General features: G+C 45.4%; 1 protein-coding gene across 1 annotated transcript in view; it reads left to right on the top strand.

Moving 5' to 3' along the window:
• Positions 1-18299, top strand: part of LOC144119314 (fatty acid synthase-like) — a 120867-nt gene extending 102568 nt beyond the window's left edge. The window contains exons 25-29 of the mRNA XM_077651975.1: positions 688-915; positions 3678-3922; positions 5757-6017; positions 14761-15018; positions 18142-18299. Of these exons, the coding sequence (XP_077508101.1) occupies positions 688-915; positions 3678-3922; positions 5757-6017; positions 14761-15018; positions 18142-18255 (1106 nt within the window). The 3' untranslated portion in view covers positions 18256-18299. The remainder of the gene's footprint in view (positions 1-687; positions 916-3677; positions 3923-5756; positions 6018-14760; positions 15019-18141) is intronic.
• Positions 18300-18509: the final 210 nt, after the last annotated feature.

Below are 18509 nucleotides of genomic sequence, written 5' to 3' on the forward strand. Positions count from 1 at the left end.
TGATACCGTTGCGAGCGCATCATGTTTTTCATTCCAGAATGGTGTTTTTCGGGATTGTTAGTGCGCTTTTCTAATCGGTAAAACGCTTAAAATGGAAACGTTGGTAGCAAGTAGCTTAAAGTAGCAAAATTCTAGGATGCCTACTAGCCCAACTGTTTCTGATTGGATCGCAACGAGCAAAGCTGGGGGGGGGGGGGGGGGGTTAGCAATCGAAATTTGCAGGATGAATGAAAACGAAAAAATGAGTGAGTGGACGTTTGCTGCATCCTTAACGTGAACTTCGACCTGTTACAGGTAAGAGTGGTTTGCGCACTCTAGTGCACGGGCCGCTTTTGCAAACCGCACGTGGTCGAAAAACGTAACGTGTGGGGTGCATTGCCTCCGCACGCGACTATTAGAAAAAAAGAAAACCTAGTTCGAGTGCACACCCGTGAAAGTGAAATCTGCATCGTCTTCAGCGCAGAAGTCCTCAACGTCAGTCTCCGGAAGTCTGTTGACTCAATTACACATTCGCTACGCTACTAGGCATTCACTTCTCTTCCATGTATTAGACAATCCATGGACTAACCTGATTAAATAGCAAAATCTTTATCTAGACGATATAAAAACAAATTCAGTGTACTTTGTATTTATTTTTACTATATTGTTTTGAAATCTACCTAATCCTCTGGGTAAAAACATCGGCAGGCGTGAAGGATCCATCAAGCTTGAACCCAAACGCGAGCCTTCGCGAACTGGGCATGGACTCCCTGATGGCTGTTGAGGTGAAGCAGACAATCGAGCGCGAGTTAGACTTCACCCTGTCCATGCAAGAGATCCGACGGATCACCTTGAATGAACTAAGGAAGATCAGCGAAGGCGAAGCTCCCGGTGAATTGGCTTCTCGAGACAGCGTTGCGCATCAGCACAACAAAGGTGAGCCACGCACCCTGCTAGATTGATAGACGCTAAAGGCTAAGGTGCATCAGTGTTTCGTTGCTATTAACTGTCAAGGAAGCGAGTGGGGCAAGTAGATAACCTCAGAGTTATCCCTACTTATCACATGCAGGTTCTATCTGAAAATAATGAGACAAGTCGCAGCGTGGCGCGCATGCGCTAAACCGATTTTGGCGGAGGGTGGGGGAACCTGCAGCTTCACGATGCGACGGGCTTAGTTGGCTTCGAGCAGGCGAAGCGAGTGGACATTTTGAGCCCGTACCCCTGCTTTGTCGCTGCGTTGAGGAAACCGTGGAGCCAACGTCGGAACAGCACTACGCGGGGAAGCTTCGCGTTAAACTGATTAAGTAACCTACCACGATATTCGACATGATCAAGCCAGGATATTAGAATGATGCAATGTCCAAATGGCAATTGTTCCAATTGCACAAAGCATTCATCGTGAAGGCGTTCACGAATAGCAACGATCCGGGCGTCCGTTGAGGAAGGTTACGGAAGATAATGTTCATTGTGTCATTCTGATCGTCTTCACGGTCATTTGTAAATTCTTTTTCCATTGGAGCAATTGCCATCTATTTATTGCATCATTCGCAAGTGCTGCCTTGATCGAGTCGAATATCTCGGCAGTTGACAGCCAGTTTAGCGCAAAGCTGCAACGCGTAGCGGTGTTCCAACGTTCACACCATGGTTTCCTCAACGGAGCGGCGAAACGTGGGTACACGCTCAAACATGTCCATTCGGTTTCTTTGCTCGAAGCCACTTGAGCTCCATGTAGTGTGAAGCTGAAAGTTCTCCCTCCTTTCTCCAAAACCGGTTTCCCAATCTAGCACATGCGCCGCTTGGCCGTGCCTTGATTCATTACTTTCAGGACAGAGTCTGCATATATAGCGTCATCGATGTGCTACTTAGCGAAAGCACTTTATTTTACTTTGACTGTATAATTCGGAATTTCTCTACCCGCCATTAACAGACAACAGCGCCCCCAGTGTAAACTAATCACTGCGTATTAATCGGGCGCGTTTACACTAAAATAACACTGCTACCTGACAAGCAAGTTCTAGATCAGGCTGCAGGTTTTACACAGATGGTCATTTTGATCCAACGCATGACCATCTGGTAATGAGCAGCATAGCAGCATGACCATGCTGCTCATTACGCAAGGAATTTGTTAGAAACCGAAATTGTGCAAAAGGGTAGAAAATTGGGCAAGTCGGTGTGGATCCATGTTGTGCAGCACCAAATGAACAAAGACGAAGAAGGACAGAACAAGTGCTCACTATTATTATTGTTATTATTACTTTACCCAGAGTTCGATTTTCTTGATAATCGATATCCATGTAATAGGGTTTGAGTTGTGCTGTTGTGTCACGGGCTCTTATTCTTTTTGGCTCGAGTGGTGCAATCATGATTTGGACTCCGCATGTCATGCCGTTTTGTTTGTAATTTTTTCTTTTGTATTTGTTTCGTGTCCCTATATTTTTTTCAGGTGGTAGTGAGCACTTCTTTTTTTCTTCCACTTATTCATCCTCGATCGTTTGGTGCTTCCACAATATGAATGAAATTCTGCGGTTTCCCTGTGCCTTTACCCTATCTCAACTGCGCGAAAGTGTGCTGCACGAATTAATGAGCACAGGCCACAGTGTGGCCTGTCGGCTCTGCTAAGGCGGGTGGGCTTAGCGTTATTGTGTGCCATTCCTTTTAACCATGAAAGCAAGCACAAGTTGATGCACTACAATCGAATAACGGTTTTTCCACATCTTTGATAATACTGTTCACAGGAAGTAAAGTCGCAGCTGCAGGAAAGCACAAATCACGACAATTATGCGACATCATTGACCAAATAAAGTCTAAGACAATTAAGGAAGCAAAACCATGAAGAATAAATAAAACAGCCTCTCAACGCTAGCATTTGCTCGCTTCATATGAATGCATAGAAAACAGTTTGCTTCGCTTGAAGCATTCTCCGAATTAATTTAAACTCGCCATGTGCTGTTGCGCATCCCGTTAACACTGTTGCGACACTAAAGGTTGCACACTTAGTTGGGAACTGAAGCTGTTGGGTGCCTTTGTCTGATCGCGCGTGACGTTTTTTGCCGCACGGAGCATAAATTTTTACAATGTGCAAACGGCAGTTCGGTCTCTGTCGGCTTTTTTGAAATCTTATATACATCCGTAATTTACAGTCGTATGTGGGTATAATAAAAACTTACCTCACTAGCAAATTTTCATGTGCACACTTGCATGAATCCGCGCTCGGTTTCCTAAACCACCGAAAAATCGCAGCGGTGAAGAAAGACTGAAACTGGAGAATAAACTGGCAATCGACTAAAGCAGCCCATCCTTCCTTAGGCGCTTCAGGATGGCCATTTTTTTCGTTCATTTATTTATGTGGCCCTTCTGAAGTATGTCCACCTAAGGGAATATCAACTCAAGTTTATAGAAACAACGTGCAATTAAGCGGAAGAATCTCGTGCTACGATATAAAGGGGAGAAAAGGATCCGCGCAAAAGCTCGAGTTGTTAGCTGACACTCTGCTTCAAATAGATTTCATAACCATTCTGCTTTCATTTCAGCTCCCACTGTTATATAGAAGGTAAATTCTGAAATCGGTTTCAATTATTAGCGTTCTGAAGGGCCTCGGAGGAGCTTGTAAGCAGCTGAGGTTGTGCCATCCTAGAATGCAAAAGTACGTACAGAAGAGCGCCTCACGTGGTCTATTCTCGCTATTCCTTTTCGCATAGATTCCATGGACACCTCTGAGGTGCCCCGGCTGAGGCTGCTTGAGAATCTAGCTCCGGACAGCACCTTGATTGAAATGAACCGGGCACAGGGAGCCACTCCCGTGTTCATTGTGCACCCGATCAACGGTCATGTCAACGCACTGTTCGAGCTGGCGCGACACCTGCCCGTGCGCGCCGTTGGAATCCAGGCTACACGCGACATCCCCGTGCACTCAGTCGAGAAGATCGCCACCGCGTACTTGCAGGTGCGTCGATGTTTATTTCGATTCAAATAATTTTGTTCTCAGCCTAAGCCGCATATCCAGGCTGCGCGAAAGTTAAATTATTACTCATTAGTTGTCGAACGCCAAATACGAGTGCCTAATTTTTTACATGTATGCGGGAAATTTTGTTCAAACTCTCGCATTTGCTACAAAAAGTAAAATCTGAATGCCTGAATTTGTCAGATAAACACCAGTGAGATCGTGCCATCACTTTCTGTTTTGAACGTGCCAAGGATGGTAGTAATGGGGGGGGGGGGGGGGGGGTATATGTACTAGTAGCAAAATAAACCTGCCAAAAAACATTGGCGTCACTGTGTGTGCGTTGCTAAGTTTTCTTGATTCAATTATGTCGTCATAAGGCGCAATGCAATCAATCACAGAAAAAAGTTTTGATTCTGCCACGTACCCATTCCTTTACATAACGCCACATAGGATTATGGATCACGTCGCACGCGTGGTAGCAGAGATAATTGTACGTCATGTAAGGCTCACGCATGCAGTCAGGAAACTTGCTTTCTTCTTCTTTCCCCTGAGCATACAGAGGTTGTAGCGATGTGCAATCGCAAATAAACTTCAACATATATTCTAAACAAAATGAGCTTTCTTAATCCACGCGGAACAGTAACTTTAAAGCAGCAAAACTCTCCGACTATTTTGATGCGCAGCTCCGCATGAATTTCTGCGAAATAAATATTGTGCAGCACATTTTCCCTCGCTATCCGTGGCGTCACACTGCACCCGAAGAGCGGGAAAGGACGCTGGCTAGTTTTTTGTTATGATAGAGTATGTAGGACTTAACATTCCAAAGCTACACATTGGCGCTCTAATTGACGCCGTAGTGGAGGGCTCCGGATTAATTTAGACCAGATGTGATCCATTAGGGTAAGCTGCCACCGAACAGCATGCAGTGCCAGAACAGGAGCTAGTTTGTTTTGCATCTTGGTTATAGCCGACCGATAAACCGAGAAAAAATGGGCAAATGCGGCGTCGCCCACAAAGCGAAGTACGTGGACCGCTGTACACGCATATTTTGCAAAATCCCAGTCTCTCGCGGAAAACAACATTCAGCCAATCAGGAAGATCTATCAAAAAAAGATTAAGTGAACATTTCAGTAACTATGTGCTGGTTATACACCCAGTGAAACTGGGTACGCATTGTGCTCGGCACGGTTGTCATCCGTTGTTCAGTGAAACAGGCGTAATCGATTATAGAAACGAAAGGATTGAAAGAGAGGCTAGAGAAGCATTTTCAAATTTGAAGCGGATCCTGAGAAATATGTTAGTGATTCTTTCGTAACTTTACAGAAGCAGAAATAGCACTAATCAAGACCTGTTAGAGGGACAATGGCACGTGCTTAATTGCAATAAAACCTGGACACAGCATGTGCTTCGATTGCATACAAGGGCAAGTGTTCCATGTCTAATAAACAGCTGCGAGTTCATGCTTCGTTCGTTGCGTTTGTTTCTTCGTATGTCATTTGTGTTGTGGACTAGAGCGCTATAACCAAGACACAGCACAGCACAGGAGCGTTCGCGTATGTATAGTACCCATTAAAATGTGGCCGCCGTCGCCGCTATTCAATCCCGCGGCTTTGGGATTAGCAGTCGAACAGTAAAACTACTGAGCAGCCTATTTCAGTTTCGTTCACGGTTCTGACTGACAATACGTTTTGAATGTGCAGCCGTGGTCGTGCTGCAATAAGGCGGTCTACTCTCCGGATCCCCGCCCCCCCCCTGCCTATTTTTAAGAGTCGTGTTTCTTCAAAATCTACTAAGAGGTTTTTAATTTGGTCATTTCGTTTTCTTCTCTCTGTAGAAAATACAAAATGTACAACCCAGGGGCCCGTACCACCTGGTGGGGTACTCTTTTGGCGCAGCAGTGGCCTTCGAGATGGCAGTTCAGCTTCAGGCATCCGGAGTTATAGTGGGCAGCCTCACCTTCCTGGACGCTGCTCCCCTCTACGTGAAGACCGTTATCACATCTAGGCGTATCGCCTTGAAGGAATGCGACGGCGACGAAGAAACCACGCTACTGTGCGCCTACATCATGCAGTTTCTCGACATAAACTTTTCAAAGGTTCGTAGGCAGCATACATCACTTGTTACTCCGAAGTTTTTGAACTAAAGCAAAGCTACGATGTGGTCAAATTGGATTTTGGCAGCGTCTTCTCATTGAACATCTCTCGGACAGCACGTACAATCTTGTGTGGCCGTGTCGGCAGCTTTGGGCGCTCTGCAGTTATGCGATCAACGATGGCTGAAAAGGGATGCTTGCAAACTTCGTCACACTACAGACATCTATTCGCAGCTATCTCGACGAGAGCCCCTTGCCTTAGCCCCTTGCCTTAGCCCCGGGCCTTAGCCTTTGCCTTATAGTGACAAGAGCCCCTTGCCTTAGAGTTTATGCCTTAGCCGTTCTTTCTGTGAAACGATGCGCATTGCTCCAGAACGCATGGTACATGCTCCAGGATTCATAATTCCGCGGTGAACATTGTACTATGGCGTTATTCGAATTGCGCGACTTCAGATTTGTTTTCTGAGCTCCCGGGATGTGATGTGGCGTTAAAAAATGTAAGAGCACCAGTCCTGATCACGCCGGTTCCAAAAGTTGAGGTGCAGAGATTGCTGCGTTTTCTGTTCTCGTGCACATGCTTAACATACCAGCGCAGGCCTTCCGAAATGTTGAAAAACTTGGCCCATACGCCAATATGTTCAGAAAAGCTAGGCGAGTCGGTGTCGGCACCAGATTCTCAAACCAAGATGGTCGCTTGGGCTGATCTCAGTTTGCAGGCTTTCTGCCAGCGTGGTTTCCGCGTTGCATTTGCCCTTGTCACGCTACGCCTGTGCTGTGACGTCACCACTATTCACTCTCGTCGTTCCAAAGTTTATCATTCAATAAATGTAATGCCAGCGATTTGTATGGATCGCGAGAAAATGCGTTTAGATAATCTTTGGAGCTAAAGAAAAATATTTTAAACGTTGGCAACCTGCAATGCTTGGTCGTGGGTGACCATACATGCAGAGGATGCCTATATAACAGGCTTTTACAGCCTCATAGTCTCAAAGGCCAGAGCGCGGGCAAGTTGGTGTTTCATACTGAGGAAATCGCGCTAAGTGGTACACGACGACGTAAACACACACAGACGAAGCGCGCTTTGTCTGTCTGTGTTCTCGTCTTTCTGCTGCACTTGCGCAATTTCTAAAGCATAACCTGAAATCCCACTCCCTTTAACGGAATGTGCTAGCGTGCTCTTCAAGCGTAAGCGTTCGGCACTATTTCTGACACATGTCCCGGCATTAGGCTCCCTTTGTGACAAACCGTCGGCCCTGCTTTCCACAACTGCTGCAGTCCACAAGGGGCACTTGCATACAAAGCTGGGAAGTGCAGCTGGCCGCTCCGTTATGATTGTTTCGAGGCAGTGGTTCTTTTTCCTCGAAAACTGCGTCTGACCACGTCTGCTTATCGCGCGCCCAGGATGAGTCGGACATGAGCATACGTATGATTTGCTCTCGAAAAAGATATGCAATACAGGAAATAGTAAAAATTTTGCAGCCTGCAAGGTGCAACGTTACGCGACTGGAAACGAAAAGAGTGGATCTGGAAACTTCAGTGAGTTAATTATATTTAGTCGAAATCAGCAAGAAGAAAAGGGCGTGGGCAGGACTTGCAACGAACTGGATTCGAAGAGAAGGCAAGCGGAGAAGAAGGCGGCAGAAAGTCAGGTGGGCGGAAGTGATGCGGAAATTTGTTGAGAAAGATGACCTCATTTGGCACAGGACAGGTTTATATTGGAGAAACTGAGAAGAGGTCTTCGTCCTGTAGTGGACGTACTTAAGCTGGTGATAACGATGCTGATGACAATGCAATCGCTCTATAGCGATAGTCATTGACATTCGTTTAAGATCCTCTACGAATGATTATCGTAAATCCTTGAAGACTGAGACTCATACGTTAATGCGAATCGCACGTGTCAGAACGTTATCAGCAACGCATGGTTCCGCTCTCTCCACGGCCGTGTCCCCCGCACCGTGGGATGGACGGATGGACCGAGGAAGAGAGAGATAGATAGACTGAGAGTCTGATAATTAGTAGCCGCCGCTTTGCACCGGGGTTGATATAACATTCATCTTGTATTTAATTTCAAACGTGCTAAATTTCTCAGGATTAAGCAGCACTTTGCATCCTTCCTTACGTCTCTTGCCCTTCTACATCAATCGTTTGAACACCACGCTTCTCTGCTTTGCAAGCAGCAAAAACAAATGTCATCCGTGGTTTAGAATATTTGCCGGTAGGCCTTTGTACTGAGCCAGCCACTCTCAGCCTCAAAAAGTAAAGCACTTTCCTTGATAAATAAAGTGTTTCACATTTTCCAGTTAGGCCGCGTCAGCTTGTAGAAAAACTGAGAAATTTTATGAGAAAAGATAAGGAGCATAACCAAGAGCGTTCGTTTCCGTGGGTTCTGTGCCTCAATGGATTCGAGGTCCGACCTTCAGCGCATAACAGTGCTGCTTGAAATCCCTGCAGAAAAATGTTTACAGGGACAAATGTTAAAGGCCCATTACCAGTCGTTAGGTTTCACCGATGGCGTAGAGGTAGAACATCCGCCTCGCGTGCAAGAGGACCAGGGTTCAAATCCTGGTGCCGCGCAATTCTCCACCGGGTTTAAAAAAAAAAAATCCGCGTGTAGATTGAATTGCATAACCAGGCCTGGAGTGCGGCCTGATCTCGGTGACGAAAACCGACAACGCACTCCCTCACCAGAGCAGGATTTGGCCACCCTGGTGTAGTACTTGGCCACAACCTTCTATGATCAAACCAATTAACCCTCGGCCCTCAGTCCCCAGCGGCTGCAGAGCAACTGACCACGGCGGCGGTCAGACCTGTGACGCAGCGGAGGGTGCTAAGAATCTCTGGCTCCGGACAGGCCGCCATTGGAATCTGAACCTGGCAACGTTTAACGCTAGACATTTAGCTAGTGAGGCTAGCCTAGCAGTGCTGTTTGAGGAACTAGCGGGAATTAAATGGGATGTGATAGGGCTTAGCGAAGTTAGGAGGACCGGTGTGGCGTATACAGTACTAAAGGACGGACACATACTGTGCTATCGCGGGTTAGAGGATAGACGAGAACTAGGTGTGGGTTTCCTCATTAATAAGGATATAGCTGGTAACGTAGAGGAGTTCTACAGTATTAACGAGAGGGTAGCAGCTATAGCAATTAGGCTGAATAGGAGGTACAAGCTGAAAGTGGTGCAGGCCTACGCACCCACATCCAGCTATGATGACCAGACCGTTGAAAGCTTCTATGAAGACGTAGAATCAGCAATGAATCAAGTAAAATCGCAGTACACTGTACTGATGGGCGACTTCAATGCGAAGGTGGGCAAGAAGCAGGCTGACGACCACGCAGTAGGTGACTATGGGATAGGCTCTAGAAATAGCAGGGGAGAGTTATTGGTCGAATTCGCGGATAGAAATAATTTACGGATCATGAATACCTTCTTCCGCAAACGAGAAAACAGGAAGTGGGCCTGGAAGAGCCCCAATGGTGAGATTAAAAATGAAATCCACTTCATACTATGCACTAAACCTGGCATCATTCAGGATGTGGCCGTCCTCGGAAGGGTGCGTTGCAGCGACCATAGAATGGTAAGGTCTAGAATTAGCTTAGACTTGAAGAGGGAACGGAAGAAGCTAGCGAAGAAGAAGACCATTAACGAGTTAGCCGTAAGAGGGAAAGCACAAGAGTTTAGGATAGCGCTGCAAAACAGATATTCGGCTTCAACTGAGGAAGATGATCTTGATGTTCATTCAATGCACGATAACCTGACATCAATAATTACGGAGTGCGCAGTAGAAGTAGGCGGTAGGACAGTTCGAAAAGATACCGGGAAGCTATCTCAGGTGACGAAAGATCTGATTAAGAAGCGCCAAAACATGAAGGCATCTAACACTACCGATAGAATAGAGCTAACGGAGCTATCAAAGTTAATAAATAAGCGCAAGGTAGCCGACATAAGGAAGTTTAATATGGAGAGAATCGAGCATGCTATAAAGAACGGAGGTAGCCTAAAAACAGTGAAGAGGAAACTAGGCATAGGTAAAAACCAGATGTATGCATTAAGAGACAAGCAGGGCAATGTCATTAGCAATATGGATAAGATAGTTAACGTAGCCGAAGAGTTCTACACAGACCTGTACAGTAGCCAATGTAATCGGAGCGCTAATGAGAACAGCAGTGCACAGCAATGCGTCATCCCGCCAGTAACGAGAGATGAAGTAAAGAAAGCCTTAGAAGCAATGAAAAGGGGAAAAGCAGCTGGGGAGGATCAGGTAACAGCAGATCTGTTGAAGGATGGAGGGGACATCGTGCTAGAAAAACTAGCCACCCTGTATACGCAATGCCTTATGACCTCGACTGTACCAGAAGCTTGGAAGAATGCAAACATTATCTTAATTCATAAGAAGGGAGACGCCAAGGACTTGAAAAATTACAGGCCGATCAGCTTACTATCCGTTGCCTACAAAGTATTTACTAAGGTAATCGCTAATAGAGTCAGGGCAACGTTAGACTTTAATCAACCAAATGATCAGGCAGGCTTTCGTAAAGGATATTCCACAATAGATCATATTCACACCATCAATCAGGTGATAGAGAAATGCGCAGAATATAACCAACCTCTCTATATAGCTTTCATTGATTACGAGAAAGCATTCGACTCAGTGGAAACCTCAGCAGTCATACAGGCATTGCGTAATCAGGGGGTAGAAGAGCCTTATGTCAAAATACTGGAAGATATATATAGCAACTGCACAGCTACTATAGTCCTCCATAAAGTCAGCAATAAAATTCCAATAAGGAAGGGTGTCAGGCAAGGAGACACGATCTCGCCAATGCTGTTCACCGCATGTTTGCAGGAGGTTTTTCGAGGGCTGAATTGGGAACAGTTGGGAATAAGAATAAATGGAGAATACCTAAATAATCTGCGATTTCCTGATGACATTGCCTTGCTGAGTCACTCAGGAGGTGAACTGCAAATCATGATCAACGAGTTAGACAGGCAGAGCAGATCGATGGGTCTAAAAATTAACATGCAGAAAACCAAGGTAATGTTCAACAGCCTAGCAAGGGAACAACAGTTCACAGTTGGCAGGGAGAGCTTAGAAATTGTCCCGGAATACGTCTACTTAGGGCAGGTAGTGACAGCTGATCCGGATCATGAGAGGGAGATAACTAGAAGGATAAGAATGGGGTGGAGCGCATATGGCAAATTCTCGCAGATCATGAGTGGCAGTTTACCAATTTCCCTCAAGAGGAAAGTGTACAACAGCATAATCTTACCGGTACTCACCTACGGGGCAGAAACGTGGAGGCTAACGAAAAGAGTTCAGCTTAAGTTAAGGACAACGCAGCGAGCCATGGAAAGAAAAATGATAGGTGTAACGTTAAGAGATCGGAAGCGGGCAGAGTGGGTGAGGGAACAAACACGGGTTAATGACATCGTAGTCGAAATCAAGAGAAAGAAATGGGCTTGGGCAGGGCATGTAATGCGAAGGCAGGATAACCGCTGGTCTTTAAGGGTAACGGAGTGGGTTCCAAGAGAAAGTAAGCGTAGCAGGGGGCGGCAGAAGGTTAGGTGGGCGGATGAGATTAAGAAGTTTGCAGGCAAAGGGTGGATGCAGCTGGCAAAGGATAGGGTTAATTGGAGAGACATGGGAGAGGCCTTTGCCCTGCAGTGGGTGTAGTGAGGCTGATGATGATGATGATGATGACCAGTCGTTAGCGTCGTCGTCGTCTAAAGAGTGGTAATAGTTGTCAATGTAACAAAAGGGTGCTAACCACGGAGAAGGAGGGTTGCCGTGTAAGCAGCAAGAAATGGCGAGTGTGGAAAAATGCGCAATTGCTCGGTGGTTACAACGGAAGGAGGGAGGTTGCCGTGTAAGAAGGGAGGAGCCACCCGGTGGATGATTGACCTTGGAAGGAGGAAGGCGTAGCGATTGCGGACGAATGCGTAATCGGAGGGTGGTTACCGTGGAAGTAAGATGCTTTAGCGAGTGTGGGCAAATGCGAAACTTGTGGGTTGTAGCCACGGGTACACAGGGATGGTACTCACCGCAGAAGGAGCTGCGAGAGAACTACCGTGTAATAAGGAGGGCGTGACGAAAGGGAAAAAATGCACATCTAGAGGGTGGATGCCGCCTCACGCCAACTGGGGATGAGCGGCAGAATTACGTAATCACATCATACCAATACATATAAGTCGTGGGGAATACGATCATACAAGCAGGCGATAACCACACCGATATTAACGAAACGCCTACGGATGTTTCTTAGTTCCCACTTAACACGGGCTTCAAATTCCAGTGTTTCTGTATTAGTGGGTCACATCGAAACGTTGCTCGACATTTTCGACATCTATTCAGCAACTGCTCTTCGAGAGTCCAGTGTGTATATATATATTTCTAAACACAATATGCCAGTAGGCACGCTACCGCAATAAAGAAAAAACTGCTCACTCGAAATTCCACTTTTTGTGGTCGCCACTTTCTGTTCTTTCACGATTTTGCGCCGCAATCGCTATAATAAGTGGACTTACGCACCCGATGTACGACTACAAGAACAGTGGCCAATGGCCGCCTTCTCCGCTCTTTCGTGTTCCAACTACTACGATGTGGTTGGTTTTCCCGCTCACACTGCCTGCCTGCGTACCTAGGGATGTAGATTCTAGAGTTTCTAATGCACTTGCTAGAAGGAAAATATATGTAAGTGGACCCCTCGTGTTGCCATCGGCTATTGTTTTGCGAAAAAAATAGGTTCAATCCTGAGAATTCAATATTCCCCATAAAAAGCTGAGAGTATCGCACTAATTTCTGTAGAACTGTAATGAGAAACTTTCATTAGAGCAATGTTATTAAGTAACTGAAATAAAATTACTGTCGGTTAAGCTATGGCACTGACGCCTTGTTTTCAGCGAGAAACCTTAATAGGAATCAGAGCTTGGTACCTGCTCTTGCCGTGGTTTAACATTAGGCAGACAACCTGTATTGTTGATTGTTAACGCCCAGCTGACGAATGAAGCATTGGCCACTTTTTCTCTTTTTTCTTTTCAAGAAAAGAACACCTTTAAGAAAAGAGAACGAACAATGTTTATTGCAAATAGGTTCATATTTTTTTATTTTTGCTGTACTTTTTCTGTCTTTTACGTGTTCTAACGAAGCGGCCTTTTACTTCAACGGTTATCCCGCATGACGTCCTTTGTCTCTGTAAACCTAAAAAACTGAAATTCTAAAAACACATTATCTCTGTAAAACTATCTATCAAACAACTTTGATCTGCGCACAGTGTAGAGAATCACTGCCTGCGCAGCCATACTCTTGCTGCAGAATTTTTGGCCCAACACCAGTCAGGGCAAATGCAACTTGTTCACATGTCGCCATTAAGGCTGCAGAATGAGCGATCTTTTATACCCCTGTCAAAAGGACACTTTCGATCCCAATTGAACTCGTTCTTCATCTAGGCATTTGAGCAGGATTTAAGAATCCGGTGCTACACAGGAGCTTTGACTGTTCTTTGAGAAGTTGGCCTCATGTGCGTATAGGTGGCTCGAAATCTTCCGCCGACATCCGCAGCATGCCAGGGCAGCATGCAGGCAGGGCCAGTGGTCTCAGTGCGAAGGTGCGGGTTGGCGGTTGCGATTCATCAAACTTCCTTTTCTTCGCCGACATACTTTTGCCAACTGTGCGTGAAGGCTCAAAGGAAGTGGTCGCAGCGTCAACCCGCGAACATGGGGATGCTATGTTTTCACCGACGGTAGAGCCAGGTGTTGGGATTGTGTAGAGGCGTTTTTGTACAGCACGCATTGTGCACTAAAAATGGTCTATCGTGTGTTTTAACCAACTTATACTTAAACATTTGTGCTTTTACTCTATTAACTTACTTTTACTTTTATAGATCGGTGAGGCCTAGAGTGTCAACGCCCTATTTCGATTGTGGTTTAAACCTCAGTAGCGGTTGGGCAGTCGTGCTCACCCGCCGCGGTGGCTCAGTGGTTAGGGCGCTCGACTACTGAGCCGGAGTTCCCGAGTTCGAACACGATCGCGGCAGCTGCGTTTTTATGGAGGAAAAACGCTGAGGCGCCCGTGTGCTTTGCGATGTCAGTGCACGTTAAAGATCCCCAGGTGGTCGAAATTATTCCGGAGCCCTCCACTACGGCACCTATTTCTTCCATTCCTCTTTCACTCCCTCCCTTATCCCTTCCCATACGTCGCGGTTCAGGTGTCCAACGATACATGAGACAGATACTGCGCCATTTCCTTTCCCCCCCCCCAAAAAAAAAAAACTCATTTATATAGTCGTGCTCGAGCTTAGCAGGATCGGACTCCATTGCGTTTTAAAGTGGGCCAGTGACAACCTCTGGTCTGCATTAAATTCGTTGAGAATTGAGTCAATGAGCATCGAAACCGCCCGTGTGACAGGGGTATAAGAAACTCGCATTCATGTGGGATGCTGTGTTTTCTCTAAGTAATTTAATTAAGTCAAAGGTGTCAAAAAGAGCAACCTCGTAGCTTTAGCTGATGTTTATGATTGTTCAAAATAATCTGAAAAGAAGGTAACTAAGAGTTCCAACACGTACCGCCTTAAGGTAAATAACCAGTTTTTCCATCAGGCTACATTCAACACCTAATCTTTCCTTAGACATGCTGTTTTCAGTATACGACTCTACAATGGCCAATGCTCCTCATACTATTAGCGTCGAATATATATCAACTGTGGCTCCAATGTTCCTCGTCATACTGTAACCTTTAAAACACGTTTGCGCAGGTCCGTGACAAGCTAAAGCAGCACCAAAGTTTAGAAGCAAAAAAAGATGCTGCACTGGATATACTCCTGGAGTTGAACCCGGACATGCGGGCACGCCGCAAAGACATCGCTACGGCTATGAGCACCTTCCTCGACCTACTCAGGGCCGGATTGAATTATCGACCCAAAACTAAGTTCCACGGTGAGATAACGCTCATCAAAGCATCCAGGCCGCTTATCCCCGGCAGGCGTCTCCCCCCAGACTACGGTGCTTCAGACGTAAGCATTTGATCGTTTTCTGTTTCAGGATCATTAGTAAAACAAAGTTTAGGTAAGCGCAGATAGAAGCCTTAATTCTGGGAGATGGATGTGGACAAAGTATAATAGCTTAAAATAGAGATATTCTCCAGCTCTTTAAAGGAATTTTTGCCTCAGATGAACCACCTGAAGAACACCTCGGCCTTTTCTTCTGGCGTATAGTCTTCTTTTCTTCTTTTCCTTCGGGCGATATTTTAATTTTTATACAACATTAACCTGTGAATCAACAAGTGAAAAATTTTGCCGCTCAACAACGTTCAGCCAATAGACCCGTAACGGCAGACTCAAAGAAAGTACCCTTAACCCGATTTTTGACAACTGCAACACCTCGGAGGGATATATGTTGGCCAAGGATAGCATGCAGCACAAACGGTACATGGCACAAGAGCCATTACCCTGCACCTCTGAAAGTTTGATATCTAATTCTATACAAACTATGGGTGCGCTGCCTGCTTACAGATGCAAGCTGCGCCCGAAATGTAATTATCCCCTTCACGTAAAACCAGAAAGCATAAGTGCGCGCTTTCGAAACCCTACAAGAGAGTCAGCATATCCCTTTTCATTTTTGCAGTGATGTAAACTTGTACAAAGTTTTAGCGTAGCAAGTTTGTTGGTTTCGCCTGGGGTTTCTCGAGTTGTTGAAACAGCCAAGCCAAGCATGTCATAACGACCCAAAATATGCCGCTGAAACTTCGTGGTACAGCCGAACAGAATTCCATCCTCAGCAGAGTGATATTAAACTGCAGACAAAACGTGAAGCTTTTTGGGTCGGTTGGCGAGCTCTAATTGCCTCCCCGCACTACACCACAAAAGAGTTCAAGGTGGGCCTTGTAAATGCACGCCTCTGCATACCACTATCGAAGCTTTGGCCCCATAACTCCCCGTGGCCGGTTGAACCCTAATTAGCGTTTTGTACATACTGTACATAATGTACATAATTAGCTTTATGTACAAACAAAGTACATACTGTTTAGAGCCAAAAATAAGGAAGTTCCGAACAACTTCCAAATTCACTTCGAAGCTCCTATAACTCGTGTCAGCTCTACAATGTTCCTTGGAGTCATTTTTGAAGAACACTTACTCTGGACAGATCATGTAAACTACGTTTGCACTAAAATGGCTCGCTCTGTTGGTATCCTAAATAAATTTCGCACAATACTGCCTCGAAAATTCAAACTACAAATTTTTTTCTCTCTAGTCTTTTCGCATGTACAATATGTTTGTTGATCTGGGGAACGACTACCTCAACCAATCTTGAGAAAGTACTTACTTTACAAAAAAGAGCTGTACGAGCGATTGATAATTTACATTACAGTGAGAGCACGGGTCCTTCCTTCCTCAACCATAGACTGCTAACCATCACGGCCGCTTACCACAAGAAGCTTGCTGTTTATATCAGAAACCTTATGAAAGGAAACTGGCAGACTTTCGAGAGCACATATTTAATTGCCCAAACACCTTACAGTCTAAGGCACCCTCAATACTATGCATCAAAATCCCGTACAAACTATGGGTTCCAAAAACTAACTCACATAATTCCTCATACATTAAACACCTATCCATACTTAACAGAATTGTCAGTACAAAATATGTCCGAGGTCAGATTTAGGAAATCTGTTCATTAATATTTTTGTTATAGCTAGTTGTGGTGTGTTTTTACCTAATCAGTTTTTGTCTTTGTTATGTTTTGCTCTTAGTTTTGTTGTGCTTAGCTCTATGCATGACTGATTTCTGTTTCGTTGTCAATATATCCGCTGCTTTTCTAGTTTCTGTTACTTATGGAAATTTTGTACCATTGCCAAGTGCCACTTTGTTTTTTTTTTTTGTTTTTTTTTACATGGGGAGGGCAGGCCTCTGTCAGGCGCTACTAGGCGCCTTTAGCTTGCTCTCCCTTGTTTGCAGTCTCTGTACAGGCCAAACAAAACCAATAAATGAAATGTGGGCCGAACGTGGTTACACTACAATCCTCTGCAATCGCCATTCCTCTCCTCACATCATTCCGAGTACATTTGAACAAAGCCACTTTGATCTGAGTTCTCGCTTTTATTGTGGAATAAGAAAACGTTGCTGGGCGATGAGTTGGATTAATGCGCAAGAAATCAAGGGAATTCTTTGCTACAATCGTGACTTCGTGCCATTGGTTGGAATCCTGGAGCACCAACGGTACCACGAGGACCACTACCGCCACTTGTAACTTAACTAAGCCACTATTGTCACTAGAACCCAGTCACTATCAGCGGTGACTTTGGTGTCCTTACCAAGTTGCTAGCTTCGTTGTTTCATTGGAGCCGGTGCTTTGTTACAGCTGATTTTTCATTTAAGCCAAGGTGTCATATTAGCTGGAGTTTCGTTCTAGCCGGTGTTATTAGGCGGCCGTTGTAGAGGGGGCAGGCGGAGAGTATGAACTCTCCCTTAAACGCCACCTGCCACGTTTGGCAGGTGGAAAATTCACACATGTGCCGACGCCACCCACCGGACAGTTTTCGCCGTCAGCGTCCTACTAATGCATTTGCAATGAAAAATAATGCGCCTTTCAAGAAAGTGAGCAGTGGGGTTGAGCGGGGAGTAGAATAAATATTACAGTGAAGTGCTATACTATGTAACTTCGTTTTTTTACTCTAGGGTTTTCCACATTTCTTCTTAGTCAGAAACTCCTTTGATGCGGATGGGAATGAAAATTTCTCTTACGAGCTTCGAGCCATTAAATTGGGCGCGGCTATTTCTATAGACGGCTTTTCAATTGAGTTTACTGTACAAAGCCGGCCGTTACGTGAGAAACGCCGTCTGGCATAGCGCTGTACCCGTAAATGTTACCTAGCGCAGTGTGCCGCTGTTAACTTCATATTACCCACGCAGCTGTTTCAGCCAGCAGGCAATGTCTGAACGGTAGTTGAGTTCATTAGTGCGATACGAAAAAAAATTCCCGCGTGGCACTACGCTTTCTTATTAAGCTATGCATGCGCACTCAAGTCGATGGCCTTCGGGAATGATTTACCATTTTTTTTCCAGCTTCACTGTGTACTCTTCGTGTTAACCATATTTGAGACCCATACCTCTTTGATCTTCATTCTTCTTTTCTTTCAGTGCTGCGAGGGAAATGTTCATATTAAGGTTGTGGAGGGAACTCATGAAAGCTTCATCGTTGGACAAAGTGCGCAGGAATGCGGCTCTATCATCAGTCAGCTGGTTAAGCATTGAAACTAGCTTTTCCTGCGTGATGAACTTTTCAGGTTTAATTTTATGCTTGCTAAATAAACACTTCTTGTTTCCGTCGATGTTTCTTCTCTACGTTTTTTTGCCCGTAGGAACGTTCGCTCTCTGCAAGAGCCGCATGCTCTCGCATTTTTATTATTGATTTTTTTCAATCTCCTAACGGCGGCTCTTAATTGCATTGAGCGCCTAGCGCCTGTTGCTGATTCCAGATCAAGATCAGTCCTAGGAAGGAAATGAAC

This window comes from Amblyomma americanum, chromosome 2 (assembly GCF_052857255.1).
Source record: "Amblyomma americanum isolate KBUSLIRL-KWMA chromosome 2, ASM5285725v1, whole genome shotgun sequence".
Taxonomy (NCBI): Eukaryota; Metazoa; Arthropoda; class Arachnida; order Ixodida; family Ixodidae; genus Amblyomma; species Amblyomma americanum.